This window comes from Sminthopsis crassicaudata, chromosome 1 (assembly GCF_048593235.1).
Source record: "Sminthopsis crassicaudata isolate SCR6 chromosome 1, ASM4859323v1, whole genome shotgun sequence".
NCBI lineage: Eukaryota > Metazoa > Chordata > Mammalia > Dasyuromorphia > Dasyuridae > Sminthopsis > Sminthopsis crassicaudata.
Genome location: NC_133617.1, coordinates 414,737,297 through 414,753,216, shown reverse-complemented (window position 1 = coordinate 414,753,216; position 15,920 = coordinate 414,737,297). Strand labels below are relative to the sequence as shown.

Sequence of the window (15,920 nt, the reverse complement as noted above, 5' to 3'; positions counted from 1 at the left end):
AAGCAGGCTGGCATGGATACTGCAGAAATAATATCCCAGTCTTCATCCTGTTTTCCTCATGAGACAGGAACAAAGATGTGTTATTCTAGACTCTCGCCACTTTGTGCGTCATGTCGGCATAGTGCTGGAGCTTGTTTGAGGACCTGTCTTTCCAGTTGAAGGGCACTGTTTGGAAAATATTTAATGAATGGTGTAACTATGTTTTTCCCTTAACTGTCCAGTCCTAAGTCTGTACTCATTTGTTATGAAGATAACAATGCAAAAGAAGATTAAAGAAAGACCCTCCCCCCTTCCTTTTCCCCCCTTTCTCTCCCCCCCTCCTTGAGATCCCAGTAGTTTGCCCATCTTATAGGCAGGATAGGGGATTTTTCTTCCTGGCCCATGGGGTCAGCAGCATTCACTCATTCATTTGCTTAGTAGGCAGGGACAGAGTTTATTTGGAAAAGAAGTTACATAAGACCTCAGGACAGTAAAGGAGTTAAGCAAACAGCTCTTGGGTTGGAATAGAGGCACTGCAAACAGAGTTTCTGGCTCCTGATGTGGGGACCCAATCAGGTGCTCTATGAGTTGGGAGGAAGAAGGGTGGTGGCTCTCCCCGGATCTTGACATTGTGCAGCTGTTACCACCCCCAGCTCCTGGGCTGGTTACTCTGGAATTCACTTCTTATGAATTATACATAGATCACAGGCTGTCACTCTGGGAGAATCATAGATTAAGAGCTGGGAGGGATCTTGGAGGCCAACCCATTTGTTTTATAGACAGGAAATAGAGGCTGAGAGGGACTAAGCTAACCTGGTGCTCAGGATCAAGAGACCTTAGACATGATTGAACCCAGTCCCTTCGTTTTACAGCCGTTTAATGAACAATTCCAGAGAAGCTAAGGGATTTGTCCATAGTCCCTTAGATAGGAACTCAAAAAACAGAAACTAGAATTTATGGGGGAATCTCCATAAAGGGGAATTCCTCATGTAGGGGAAACTCCTAGTGTTTGACTTTTGGCAAGATCCTTCTTTCTTTAAATTCATCCAAGGTGCAAACAGTCAGGCAATCAATAAGAATTTAGTAAATATCTATTGTATATCAGACCCTGTGCTTTGTATTAGGGATGCAAATGCAATGAAACAATCCCTACTCAGAGGGATCCCACATTTTAATAGGGAAAAATAACAAGTACACATATGAGTATATAAAGAATAAAATAAAAGTAATAAAAAAGTAACAGTAAATACTATGAAAATGAATATTAATAAAATAAAAATGAAAAGAGAATAAATATAAACAAAATAGTTAAATTTGATGTAATTTAGGAGAGAGGGCACTAGCACTTGGTGGGGATCAGGAATGTTTTATGTAGCAGATGCTGCTTGAGCTGTATCTTGAAGGAAAACAGGGATGCTATGAGATTGAGATAAAGAGAGAGTGTAATTCGGAGACTAGTGCAAAAGGAATGGAGATAGAAGATGGAGCAGGGTGTGTGTGTGTGTGTGTGTGTGTGTGTGCACGCACATGCATGAATGCATACTAAAGCCTTTATATATGTGATTTATATGTGTGTATGTATACACACACTCACATATTGATTGACTGATTTTTTTTCTCCTAGAGGCAGTAGAAAGTCATTGATCCAGTATGGGGACTGATACAGTCAAAGCTATATTTTAGGAGCATCTCTTTGGCAATTATGTGGGAGGTGTGACCAGGGTGGGTAGAGACTTGAGGTAGGGAGACCAAGAGTGATGCATTTCAAGTCAGAAGACCTGGATTCAAATTCACCAATCTACCAATAATTACATATCACTGTATGCGATCCTGGGCAAGTCATTATACAATTTTGGGGGGCTCTGTTTCTATAACTGAAAAATAAGGAATTAGAGTTGATGACTTCATAGACCCCTTTCAACTTTGGGCCTATGATCATATTATCTTTGAATTTCATCGTTTAAGTTGCCATCTCTGAAAATTTTATCATACCACCAAGCGTTCCTTCTTTTTACTTTAATAGGTAATTTCATTTAAAAAAAAAATCTTTGCTCAATTTGGCACTCAGCAACTAAAATATATGTGATTCAGAAACAACTTTTAATGGAGAAAAAAAAACCTAGTGGAAGGGGAAAATGGGACTTTTAAATTTGATTTTCACCTTCTCACGTGGGTGTAGTGATATTTGGATAGATACTAAGTAAAACCATAGTGATTATGTAAGCATGAAACCATTTTCCTTAGAAAAATCAAAACAAAAACTATAGTGTTTCAAGTCAAATGGTCATTTTTTTTACTCTTTTCTTTGGTTCATTTTTCAGACTTAGTAGAAGATTGATTTAACATTTCCTTATTGAAGCAGCAAATAGAGTATTAGTATTAGAAAAACTGGAGTTCAAATACCATCTTACATATTAGCTTTGTGACCATAGGCAAGTCAATCACTTGATAAATCAGCAAGCATTTACTCAGTTCCTAGTGTGTGCTGTTTACTTTTGGCGCAAGAGGATAAAAAGACAAAAATGTAACAAATTCTACACTCATGAAACTTGACTACATTAGATCTTTAGCTTTTCAAAGTATATGTAGTTCTTCATAGCGTTGTTGTGAGGATCAAATACGATTATATGTGTAAAATTAATTGTAACTCTGAAAGTAGCCATATTATTAACAGCAGTTAGCTATTATTAATTTCTTTAAAAATTACTGCCTATCTTCCCATGATTTCTAGAGTCATTTTTTTAAAAGTTGCTATTAGAAGAACTTAATCTGAGTTCCCTGAACTTAGCTGAAAAATATTTTTTATAATTGTCTTTCAACATAGTTTTCTTTTATAATCTTATATATTTATCTCATGAATTTAAAAACATTATTTTGTTAAGAATTTCATAGGCCACTAAAAAAAAAGGCCCAGAACCATGGCCTAATATTTCCCTAATATGGAATAGACATTACTTTTGTTTTTGAGTAAGTTAGGTACTATTTGATTGTCCCTGAATTGGTCTTCTGTCCCTCCTTTTCTGGACTCACCTTTGCTTAGGAGAAGTACCTATTCTTATGGGAGGGATGAATGATACTCAGTATCTGTGTGTTCTCTTTTAGAAAAAAGGAAATAGGCCAAAATAGATATTTTCATAGGATTGTCAATAGAACAAACATATGAGGAGAACTTCAAGACTGTCTCTTCTGTTGTGAATGTTCATTCTACCTTTAAAAGAAAGACTGAGAAGAGGAATCTCATTACTTTTAGTGTTCATTGATGGCACTGAATGTGTGCTCCAAGTCAGGACAGAATGTAAAGAGAGACCCCAATGGGACAGGGCTGCCCAGGTTTGGCAAACAGGTGCTGATTTTCTCACAGAGTCTCTAAGGGAGATAGAGCTCAAATGTTCTACTGGATTGTTGAAGCTGTGTCTCCAAAGAACCGATAGATGCAAATGCCGAGTGCTCAGGGCATTCTCATGCCAGGAAAATATGTAGGTTGGAGAGTTGTGTGCTGTTTGTTGTGTAGCCATAGTGAGCTAGATGGAGTACAGAACAAACTTCTGACCTGGCCCTGAACTTAGAAGTTCATGTGTTAGCAGTTTATAGAACTTAGAAGCTCCATGGAACACACACATAGGAACCCAAATCCTCTGCAGAAAATCCCCAAAATACTAAAAAAAAGCCCTCCCAAACAAAACAAAACAAAAACTCTGGGCTTTGTTTAGCTTTTGGATTTTTATTTATTTATTTTTAAAAGTATGATTGTTCTTTCAAAAGGTTCTGAATACTTGGCGAGATTATCAGAGAAAGATAGTTGTTTTTATAGAGGTATACGTGAGGGTCTTGTCCACATGATTAAGCATGAAGAGATTTTATTATTATTTTTGCTGAGACGGGGCTAAGTGACTTGCCTGGGGTCACACAGCTAGGAAGTGTTAAGTGTCCCAGCTCAGATTTGAACTCAGGTCCTCCTGACTTCAGGGCTGATGCTCTGAGCCACCTAGCTACCCCTTGAAGAGATTATTTTAAGGGAGTATTTAAAAGATCAAAGAAGAGAGGGTGTTGAGCATTTGAAGTAGAAGGTTATCTGTTTATGTGAAAGAATGAGTTGTAAGTTTGGCTTAAGAGACTGAAACCAAGGGAAGCAAGAAATCATAAAGAATTTTTCTCTGAAGGATTGATGAGGAGCTTTTTGGAGAGTGTCTCTTCTTAATGATACTATATTTGAAACTTCATTAGTACCTTTTGTTGGATCTGTGACTTTATTGTTATAAAGAATGACAAATCTTTCCTCTAGTAAAGATGGATGAATGAAAAAACTTTTATTTAACACTTAAGACATACACTGTCCTAAGCACTGAGGATACAAGTAGAATAGTGATAGTTTCTGCTCTCAAGGAGTTCATATTCTGAGAATGGAAGACAACACATTTAGGGGGGTAGATGGCAAGATCCAGGAGCCCAGAGGATATAGAAAGCAAGGTAGCATTGTGGCACATGGAAGGCACAGGAGTCTACAAGTCAGCAAATAGTCTGTAATTTAGTCTTAGTAAATTGACTATGGACTCTGAGTGTCTTCAGAACTTTGTCCACAGTCAAAAAGTTAGTATGTGTCAGAGATAGACCTTGAGCCTACGTCTTCTTGACCCAAATCTGTCTCCTTTATATTGAATATAAATAACTGGTGTTCTTGCCAAAGGAACATTCTTATGCCTAGAGGGCAAAAAGTCTTTTTTAAGGAGAAGTAAGATATTAAAGTGCATATGTGGGAAGCACTGGTGTGCCCAACAGCCTCTGATAAACTGAACTTCAGAAAAGCTTCGTGTATTACGTAAAAAGGTTGTAGGTGGCAAGCAATTTCAGGAAGAGATCATTTGAGCAGAAGCTTTTCTGGTTTGGTTAGAATTTAGCAAGTCTCCTTTTGTGACTATGATTTTCTGTCTTGAAACAAATCCTTAGAAGATACTTTTGGGATAGATGGCTCTAGAAAAGATAACCCAGGACAATTCATCTACCTTGAGTCCACTCTGGGGGATGGGGGAAGTAAGAGGTATTAATGAGCCACATTGTCTTGATTAGACATTTTTATAGACTTAAATCTTTTGGAAGTTTGCCCTCATAAGACAAAAAAGATATGTAATAAAAGTTAAGCTTTATTATCAGGACCTTCAAGTCAGAGAACTGAGGTCATCATTAATAATAATTATAACAATCAAATTAGTAAGGAGAATGTCTGAATACAGCTTTTGTAACATTTGGATGTTCTATCACATTTGTGCTTCAATGAATTCTTGGAAATTCACATAGTAATAGATTCTTAGAGTTGGCAATCCCTAACTGGAAAATAAATAAATCTTTGGAAAAACCTCTTTGACAAGTGGCTGGTCTGTCTTAATTCGCTGTAATTAGGTTCCCTTCGGGTGGCTTCAGTGGAAAAGTTAAGTAAAAGCCAGATGGCTTTGGCAATAGAAGAGATGAGTTCCAATCACGGATTTATCACTTCCTGTGTTACCATAGGCAAGTAACTTTATATTTCTGGCTTCATTTTTCTTATCTATAAAATGAGGGAACTGATCTGAGATCTTGTCTAGCCTTAAATCTATGATGCTTAATTACTACCCCACAGAATTGTGATATGGGCTCTCTGAAGATAAGTGTCAAGGGCAGGATCAATTGTAGCCTCCTGACTCCAAAAACAGTAGTCTATCTACTATGTAAGATTCTTAATATGTGTCCAGACAATAATACTTAAAAGAAAATAATGGAACTTATGCTAATCATGCAAATTAAAAGAATGAAATTGTCATTTCTTTGGAATGACATCATAATATTTCTAGAGGTCACTAATGATCATTAGCATCAAATTATAGAAGTTGGAAGGAACATTAGAGCTCACTTGTCTAGCCAGATTTTCTTTTACAAAGAAAAAAAAAATAAAGACTCTGAGGAGAGTCCCCCAAGGATATATCTCTCCCTAGTATGAGATCTAGAATTAGAATCAAAGTTGCTATGTTAAACCTAACATCAAAATTTTATCCATCACTTACTGTACCTGACTTTTATGTTAACTGAGGACACATGGAAGTTTAAAACATAAAATCCCTGCTCTCCAGGGGATTATAATCTAGATAAAAGCAGAATATAAATGAAGAAATAACAATAAAAAGTATCATATGGTTGGGCTTAGAGGCAGCATGGCATAGTGGAGAGAGCTGGTCAAAGAATCTAGAAAATCTGAGTTCGGCTTCCATCTCTGACTCTTAGTATGTATGACCTTGAATCACAATTTCAACTGAGAAGTGCTCTAGTGTCTATTATCAAACTTGAACCAAATTAAATTATAATTGGGAAATGTATAACAAAATAAATAAAAATACAGTAAAACACAATTATGTTAATTGTTAGTTTTAAAAATTATAATCTGTTTCTATGTGAATTTGAGAATGCTCAAGAGAAGTCTTTAAGACTTAAGACTTAAGAAAGTGCTAACCTATAATGGTAGCAGGAATACCTGCACCTGGGAATTCTCTATACCAATGAAATCATCAATACAGATTCCCTCTCCTTTGATGATTGAATGTAATGTCAGAAGTCATTTCCTGAAAGAGCTAATTCATCTATCAAAGTTAGCAATTTATCATTTTCTTGCCTGATGAACTTTAGCATCGGATTCATCAAACCGGTAGACGGTGATTTGGCTCAGTGATAGTCCTATGAATTGTTATTTGGCACTGACATCTTTTTGGAATATTCAGGCCACCAATGAAAGATTTCTTTTTTCAGGGAAGCGAATCCATGTTTCAGACTGCCATTCCTTGAATGACAACTGGCTGGTCTCCTTGGGACGCCATCATCCACAGTCTCTCACTCTGCGTCGCTGCCATGACGATATCCAAGCCATCACTGACCAAGGATTGAAGCAGTTTTTTCACCACTGTAGAGAATCTCTTGAGGTATGATCCTTGTGTACTGTGTTCATGTCAGGGTTGAGCAGGGATTCCATGTGCTTTAAAGGGTCATAGTATTTTAGATTTGGAGCCAGTGGTTATCTCATTCATCCCTCTGCATTTTACAGATGAAATGAAGGCCCAGAGAAATTGAAATTTAGAGCAGGAAGAAAGCTCACTGGCTTTCTTGTCCACCCCCCTTATTTTGCAGATGAGTAAACTAAGCCTAAGAAATGGTAAGATGTTTGTATACAGAGAGTGTCAGAACTGAGATTTGAATCCATTGCTCCTGATTGCCAATACAGTAGCCTTTCCCCTCCACCACACTGCTTTCCTTGAAGTACTTTTCTTGGTGATTTAGACTTACATTAAGTACTTAAAAATGCTTTTTGATCGACTGGATCTATGCTTTTATTGTCAAGAGAAACTTCTTTATTGCACATATTTAACATATTGCATTACTCGCCATTTGGAGGAGGGAGTGGAGAGGAAGAGAGGGAGAAAAAAATTTGGAACACAAGATTTTGTAATTGTGAATGTTAAAAATTACACATATGTTTTGAAAATAAAAATCTTTAAAAAACAGAGAAGCATCTTTGTGAGGGAACTTCCTCTGCCCATGCAGGTTAGCAATTTATCTATAACTTGACTATAACTTGATCATTGGTTTATATTTTTTTACCTATTTTATGAAATGTAAAAATCTTTTGAGTTAACATCACTATTCAAAGATTTACATATAATAACTGATATTTATGTAGAGTATAAAGTGTTTTATGCAAATTATCTCATTTGAATCTTACTGCCCTGTGAGATCATTGCTGTTGCTATTCCTATTTTTCAGATAAAGAAACTAAGGCTTAAAGAGGCTAACTGACTTTCCCAGTGTTGCATAGATAGTATCAAAAAGAGTTAACCCAGATCTTTCTGACTTCATATTCAATACATTGGATATATTTTATTATTATTGATAGGACATCAGAACATATTTATTCCTACTCTTAAAGCTAGAAGAGATTTCTGAGGTTATTGATTTTATCTCCCCTTTTGGACAGAAGAGGAAAATGAAATTAAGAAAGCTAAAACATTTTGCCCAAGGTCATTATGCTTTGGACAATTGCCAACCCTTTTTATTTTTCTTCTTAAACCTTGCAGAAGAAAGTCAGGGTTTTGCAAATATTTTAAAAAATAATTTATGCACATTTAACCTATATTGGATTAATTGCTATCTATGGGAGGGGAAAGGCAGGGAAGGAGAAAAATATGGAACACAAAGTTTTGCAATGGTGAATGTTGCATCTATCTTTGCATGTATTTTGAAAAATGAAAAGCTATTATAAAAAATAATAACTTGGAGACATATGCCCAGATCTTTTCAGCACCTGCTGTTACTATCTATGAATATATGTGTGTGTGTGTGTGTATTATTATGCACATGTTTATTGTTATGCACGTATACCTAGTTTGCACGTTGACAAGGGTGCATAGGATCTATAGATGTTTACATATATATACATATATATATGTCTGTATGTAGGAATATTGCATGCATATAATAAACATGGGAGGCCTGGGGCAGTGAATAAAGTACTGCACATAAAGTTAAATCTGGGGTTCAAATCTTGCCTCTGACATATACTAGCTGTGTGGTCCTGGACAAGTCACTTAGCTTTCAGAGTTTCCACAAAATCTCAAGATCATGGGTTCAGGGTTGAAATAACTCAGAGAGGCTATTTATTTAGTCCAGCCTATGCTATCTACCTAACAAGTTGTTTTAAAGCCTTTGCTTGAAGATCCCCAGTGAGGGGCAACCTTCTACTTCTCTTTTAGAAAGTTTTCCCTCCCAGCAGGAAGGCATTTTGATATAGTAGGATGAACTTTGGGTCTGGAATCAGAGAATCTTGGTTTAAATTTACGCTCCTGCAATCCACTAACTCTGTGGTATGTCATTTGGACCATCTCTTTGGGCCTTTATTTCCTCATCTAAATGAAATTAAAATTAAATTCCTGCAGCCATTGGAAGGAGGGCTCCCTGAGTTGCAGAGTTTAAAAATAAGAAATGTTCAATTTTCCCTACCCATTTCCATTCTTTCATTTGATGACAAATGTCTCTCCAGTTGGGTAATTGTGTGGTAACCTTGAACCCACAGTCTGGAGAGAGAAGAGGAAACACATGAACAAGATTTATGTATCAAAAAGATTTATTGACAGATATTCTTTACAGTTGGCTGGAGAAGGAAGTAGAATGTTGTGGGCTTCCAAATTGGCATCCAGAATCAGCGATGATATGGCAGTTCTCTGAATGGGGTCATATGATTGGTCCAAAGATTGTTTCTCAGTTTTCTCTTTTTGTATAGATAAAGCCCCAACTTTGATGTATGTCAAAGGTCCTCTTCCCTCCTCCCATTCCATTACAGTGATTGGTGAGGAGCAAAGTGTAATTTGCTGTTGCTGCCTTCAGATATGTGCAGAAGAATCTTTGCTTGCAGTAATTGGCTGAGGAGGATGAGAGGATAAACTGGAAAATTCCCTGGTTTATTATTCAAGGTTAACTAATAGGGGAGGGATGTGAAAGACCTTATCTATGATGACTTGTGTCATCTGGGATGGACACTTTATCAATGAGGTTATTCTGGGAAAAATCGGCAGACCTTCTTTCCTGGTTTTAGGAGTAAAAGCAAAAAGCAAGAAAGTATTAACACTTAGCAGTTCATGCCAACTATGTGGCAAATTCTAGGGGAATGGCCTTAGGTTATTCTGTCAAGTGAGAAATCATTTAGGTGCTCATGGTCTTTTCCCTTTGGAGTCAAAGTATGAATGCTGAGGAATAAATTATGACAAAAAGATTTTAATGAGGTACTTCTCAATAGTGCTTGTGAATATGCTAAAGCATACGATTCATTTGCATATTTTAGATTGAGGTAGGGTAGCAGTTTTAATTACAAATGTGTTCAAAAGCTAAACCACATTCTTATACACATAATAAAAAAGAAGTATATAACTACAGAGATTGGGCAAATTTGGTAAACATCAAAACAGTAAGGCTTTTTGGCTCTATTATATAATTTAAGCTACAAGATTACAGTTAAGTGGCTAATCTCATCAATGAAGGGATTCACTGCTCCAAATCAATTTAAACTCTGTGTGTGTGTGTGTGTGTGTGTGTGTGTGTGTGTGTGTGTGTGTGTGTGCAGATGTCCATTTAGACTTAGGCCTATTTGAAAGCCTCATAGGTCTTGATATTGTCGATCAAGATGGACAAACTATGGTCCATAGACGAAATCTGGTCTATCATCTGTTTTTTTGTATGGCTTGCAAACTAAGATAATTTTTGTGTGTTGGCCATGTTAAAATAGGCAGTGAGATGGATTGTTGGCCCATGGGTAAGGAGTTTTGTCAATCTCTATTAAGTAATAAGACTCTCCTAAACTCCCTTCTTATGTCACTTTGTGTTTTTTTTCCCCTCTGCTCTATATGTGTGTCTGTATTATATATTATATATGTGTATATGTATATGTATATACATAATGTGTATAGAAATATATTTACATATAGATATTTAGATGTACAAAAATTCACCATGACAAGATAATTCAGCAGTTTTCCTGGTTTATTCATTCTTTTAATCAAGAAGTCTTAAAGTGCAGGAATTACTATGGTCATGATGAAATAAATGAGACATTGCTGTTGCATTTAGTGGATTGCTGTCATTGCAATATTTAAATTTATGTTTATTTGACTCCTCTTAAGTTCAGATGAAATACTTTGTGTCAGATAGGCATTTGATAATCCAGTAGCATGAAAAAACAGTTTCAGTTACATTTCTGCATACCCCTTACAGATGTAACTTTTAATAGTGGGAAATATACAGAGATGTTTAACAGTGAATTGGAAAGATAGGATACACTATTTCTCTCACCATTAGGTTTAACACATTGTTTCAGATATCTTTATCTATATCTATGTGTCTTTCTATCTATCTTCATGCATATATATATATATATATATATATATATATATATATATATATATATACTCTAGAACTATATAAATATGACATATGTTAAAGTCTTTTCAGTTTGTATCACATCAAGTTGTCTTTAGAAATATCTTATAATACACTCTAGTCTTTTAAGAAGTTTAGAGTGATAGAAATGTGTAAAAATGGAATAAAACCTAGAGATTTTCTAATCCTACCCTTTCATTTTAGAGTGAGGAATATGAATCTCAAAAGAGGTAAATGCCTAAGTTTACATAGCACCTTAATGGGAGAGTTAAGCCTGAAACTTGGTAGCACAAATCAATTTAATGAACATTTATTATGTGTGAAAAACACTAGATTTGTGTTGGGGGATACAAAGGCAAAATGGAATAATCCATGACTAAAAGAGGCTTATATATTCTACCAGGAGTATGTAGCATGTAAATATATTGAACAAGCCACTTAAGTTCTATGAGTTTTAGTTTCCTTATCTGTAAAATGAGGATAAAAATAGCATCTACCTCACATTGTTTTTGGGGAAGATCAAGTGAAATAATCTATGTATCCTGTAAATTTTAAAATGCTACATAAATGCCAACAGTTGTTATATAGCAATTTTTAAAAAGTGTTATATAGCACTTAAAAAAACTTAAAGGTATGTATATTATCCACATCAATTTCTTTATTTGCAAAATGGAGGAGGATAACATTGTTTTGAGAACTGAGTCAATCCTGGATAGAGGTTAAATGATCTGTCCAGGTTAGCACAGTAAGTAAATATCTGAGATAGGATTTGAATTCAGATGTTCCTGACACCAGGCCCAGCATTATGCCACCCTGGTGCTCTTTGCTGTTGTTATACAATAATTTGAAATGGAGGGGAACTTTGCCAACTAAGGGAGAAGCAAGTTGTCGGGAAAGCTTCCTACAGAAGCCATTTGAATTGGATCTGATAGAACTTCAGAATTCTAAGGAAGAAGGAAATGCAGCCCAAGCATAAGAGGACTTAAGCATGAGCCTCAGCAAAAGCAGAGACTGCAGGTGGTAGGTTAAGTTTGGGGAGCAACAGGTAGTCTAGGTTGGCCAGAAAACAGATCACAAGAAGGGGAGAAATGTGCAATAAACCTTGAAATGCAGGCCTGGGAAAAGATAGTCAAGGGCTTTAAATGCCAAGCTGGATTCTGAGTTAGTATTTTATCTTAGATTAGCCCATCCTTCAGGAGGATTTTATCAGACTACTAGCATCCTGCTGATAAAATGAAATGGGGCTGACTCATCCGCTGCAGAAAGGTTTATTGGGGGGAAGATTTAGAGAGGGAAAGCAAAGAACAGTTTGCTCTCCTCTCAAAAGATAGGATGGTTCTATACAGCAGAGCACACAGCAGCTTTCTGTAAAAGATATGTTCCCGAAATTCTGAATACAAAATAAAAATTTTGTAAACAAAACCAAATTCTAAGTGCACTTGTGAAAATTATTTAAAGGAATTTTACAACAAAGTGAATATCTTTATTCATGCATGAGCATTTATTAAGGTTTAACCTCTACTGGACATTGAGCTAGACACAGGGGGAGCTAATGAGTAATTACTTAAATTAGGGGGAGGGAAGGGAAGAGAAATGGACCAAGAGGAAATAATGTTAGATGTGAGCTCTCTGCTCAAGGTACACACAATTTAGTGAGAAGTGATGACCTTGGCTTAATGTAATATATGATAAGTACATTTGAGAGTTATGTAATCAATTAAATAAGCATTTAAGCTCCTACTATGTACCAGGCTAAGTTATGGAAATACAAAGTCAAAAAATGCAATAATACCTATCCTCAAGAAGCTTACATTTTGTTGGGGAAGACAAAATATATGTATACATACATACATAAATACATATATATGTATGTAGCTAAAGAAACACAAAACAAAATAATTTAAAGTGGGGAAGAGCAATAGCAATCTGTGGGGATCAAGAAAAGTTTCATATAAAAGATGGCACTTGAGTTTTGAAGGAAACAGAAGGTTTGAAGTGGAGATGATGAAGGAATATGTTCTAAGCATGGCAAAAGATAGTCCTTGTTTTTCAGAAGCTCACACTCTAAAGAAGGGAGATAATATAGACTGCTGTACAAATAGAATATTATAAGGTAAGTTGGAGATAAACTCAGAGGGAAAGTATAAGTTTGAGGATACAGGGAAAAAACTTCTTGCAGAAAGTGAGACTTCAGCTGAGATTTTTTTAAAAGCCAGGGAAACAAGAAGACACAGATTAGCATTCATGCACTCCAGATGTCTTTCTATGTGTCCTACTTATATTCTCTGTTCTTACTCTAGGAATCAATACTACAATAACTTCTGGGGAAAAGTATGATAGCTGGTTACCCTCCAGCTTCACTCAGCATTTCTGAGATTCCCCAGACAAAAACTCTTTTCATTGGCCACTATTTCCTTATATTTTGTTATTTCAATCATTGGAATGTCAGATTTCTGGGATTAGAGGTGGTATCACATTCATAATTATGTTCTGGAACTTAGCATAGTACCTGACAAAAACTTGGAACTAATACTTTCTTTCACTAATTTATTCATTCATTCACTACATCTCCAGTACATACTATAAAATTCTTAAACCCCTATTCATTGAGAAATGAGTAAATAAGTAATGGCATATGAATATAATACAATATTGCTGTATTTCTAAAACTCATGTATATGAAGAATTCAGAGGAGTATGAGAAGACTTATATGAACTTATAGAAAGTTGAAGAAAGTAGAAACAGGAAAACAATATACATGATGAAAATATAGAAGGGGCCAAGTTATGAAGGCTTTGGATATTAAACAGAGGATTTTATATTTTTCCAGAGGGTGGTAGGAGCCTACTGGAGATGTGAGTGAAAGGTAAGGTGGTAATAACATGGTTAGACCTTTAATTTAAAAAAAATCAATTTCATAGCTGACTGAAGGAAGGATTGTAGTAGGGAGATATTTGAGTAAAAAAAAAACAACTGGCAGACTTATTTAGGCATGAGGTAATAAGGGCCTATACCAGGGTGTTGGTAATATCAGAGAATAATAAAGGGGGCATATTCTAGAAATATTATAAAAGTAAAATAGAAGAGTCTTGTCACTTGATTATATTGTGTGATTGAAAGGTTGATGATGATACTAGCTTGTGAGTTGAGGTGACTGGTAGGATGGTGATACATCGCATAGTAATAATGAAATTAGGAAGGGAGAGAGTTTTGGTTAAGATAATGAGTTGAATTAGAGGATTGAGGCCTGTTCCAATGATTTTGTGATGAAGAGAGACATCTACACCCAGAGAAGACTATGGGAATTGAATGTGGAGCACAATGTAGCATTTTCACTCTTTTTGTTGTTGTTTGCTTAAATTTTGTTTTCTCATTTTTTCTTTTTGATCTGATTTTTCTTGTGCAGCATGATAATTGTATAAGTATGTATACATATATTGGACTTAACATATATTTTAATATGTTTAACATATATTGGATTACTTGCTATCTAGATGAGGAAGTTCAGGGAAAGGGAGGAAAAATTTGGAACACAAGGTTTTGCAAGGGTCATTGTGGAAAAAATTATCCTTATATATTTTGAAAAATAAAAGGCTTTAATTAAAATAAAAAAGAGTTTTTAAAAAAGATAATAAGTTGAATTTTGGTGACCTTGGGTTTAAGACATCTATGGGATATCCAATTCAAGATGACAAGAGGCAATTAGAAATGCCACACTAAAAGTCAGGAGAATGATTAGTGCTGGATAAACAGATATAAAATCATCAGTATAAAAATGATAGTTGAACCCATGGGAGTTTCTAAGTTCATCTGGCACAAAACTTTCAATTTTTTTTACTAAACATCTTAGTTTTATAAGTTTATGTTACTCAAAATTCAGTGTGTAGTTCAATGGGCCCAGAATCTTATCAGTACAAGTAATCTCTTTAAGAGGGCTGATCACAGCCCATGTTAGCTTGTTGCTCACAGGAAATTACTGAATACTCAATTTAGTGTCATAAACTGTAATTAACAAAAATGTTCAGAAAACGATACATCAGTGGGGATTGAAATAGGAATATGGACTCATAGAATCATAGATATAGAACCTGGTCCTCAGATTCCAAACTGTAACTCTTATGAATGACTTTGTAGAAGAGAATAGGTTTTGCCTTGGGAAATTAAATTACAATTGGACTGAATTAGTCAAATAAAGGAAGGATTCCAAGAACAAAATGAGAATATATATTGACAGACACAGAAAGAAAAAGAGAGAGAAGGGGAGGGGAGAGGAGGGAAGGAAGGAAGGAATGAAAAAAGGAAGAAAGGAAGGGAAGAAGGGAGGAAGGGAGGAAGGGAAGAAAGGAAGAAAGGAGGGAGGGAGGGAGGAAGGGAAGAAAGAAGGAAGGAAGGAAGGAAGGAAGGAAGGAGAGGGAGAAGAGGGAGAAAGGGAAGGAGAGTTCAGTGAAAAAAGCCTGTGCTTGTAGAAAATAATATTGGCATTTTTAGAAACAACAAAAATTAAATCCTAGGGAAATAGATGCTTTTACTTGATAAAAAGAAAAGTGAGGTTGTTTTTCTTTAGCATCCTAAGGGGCCTGCTTTTCTTCAGAAAATATTAATTACATAGTTTCAAGAGTATATTTATAAATTATAATGTATTTAATTACTGTGCTTTTGCTCTGCTATCAGGATCTTTGAAAAAGGGATAATTCTTTAAATTATTGAAATAAATAGCTTTTATTAGCAATCTTTTTCCTTTTTCACTTCTGTGTGTCTATGTAGGTATTCTTTATTTATCTGCTGCTCTTTTATTTCTCTCTTCCTTTTTTTGTACTCTTATCCAAGCTTATAGCAAGTATTTATGAAACTTATATTTCTCAATAATGATAACATAGTAGTGGCAAAGAATTGAAAATTGAAAGTATGATGCCCATAAATTGTGGAATGGCTGTCCAAGCTGCCATATATGATTGCAATGGAATACTATTATACTATAGTATTGATGAAGAGCAAGATGGTA

General features: G+C 35.5%; 1 protein-coding gene across 3 annotated transcripts in view; it reads left to right on the top strand.

Annotated features, from left to right (window-relative positions):
- Nucleotides 1-15,920, top strand: part of LOC141550009 (uncharacterized) — a 188,947-nt gene that overhangs the window by 62,618 nt on the left and 110,409 nt on the right. For all 3 annotated transcript variants that reach the window (XM_074280136.1, XM_074280135.1, XM_074280137.1), the window contains one exon: nucleotides 6,748-6,917. In XM_074280136.1, coding sequence (XP_074136237.1) covers nucleotides 6,748-6,917 — 170 coding nt within the window. The remainder of the gene's footprint in view (nucleotides 1-6,747; nucleotides 6,918-15,920) is intronic.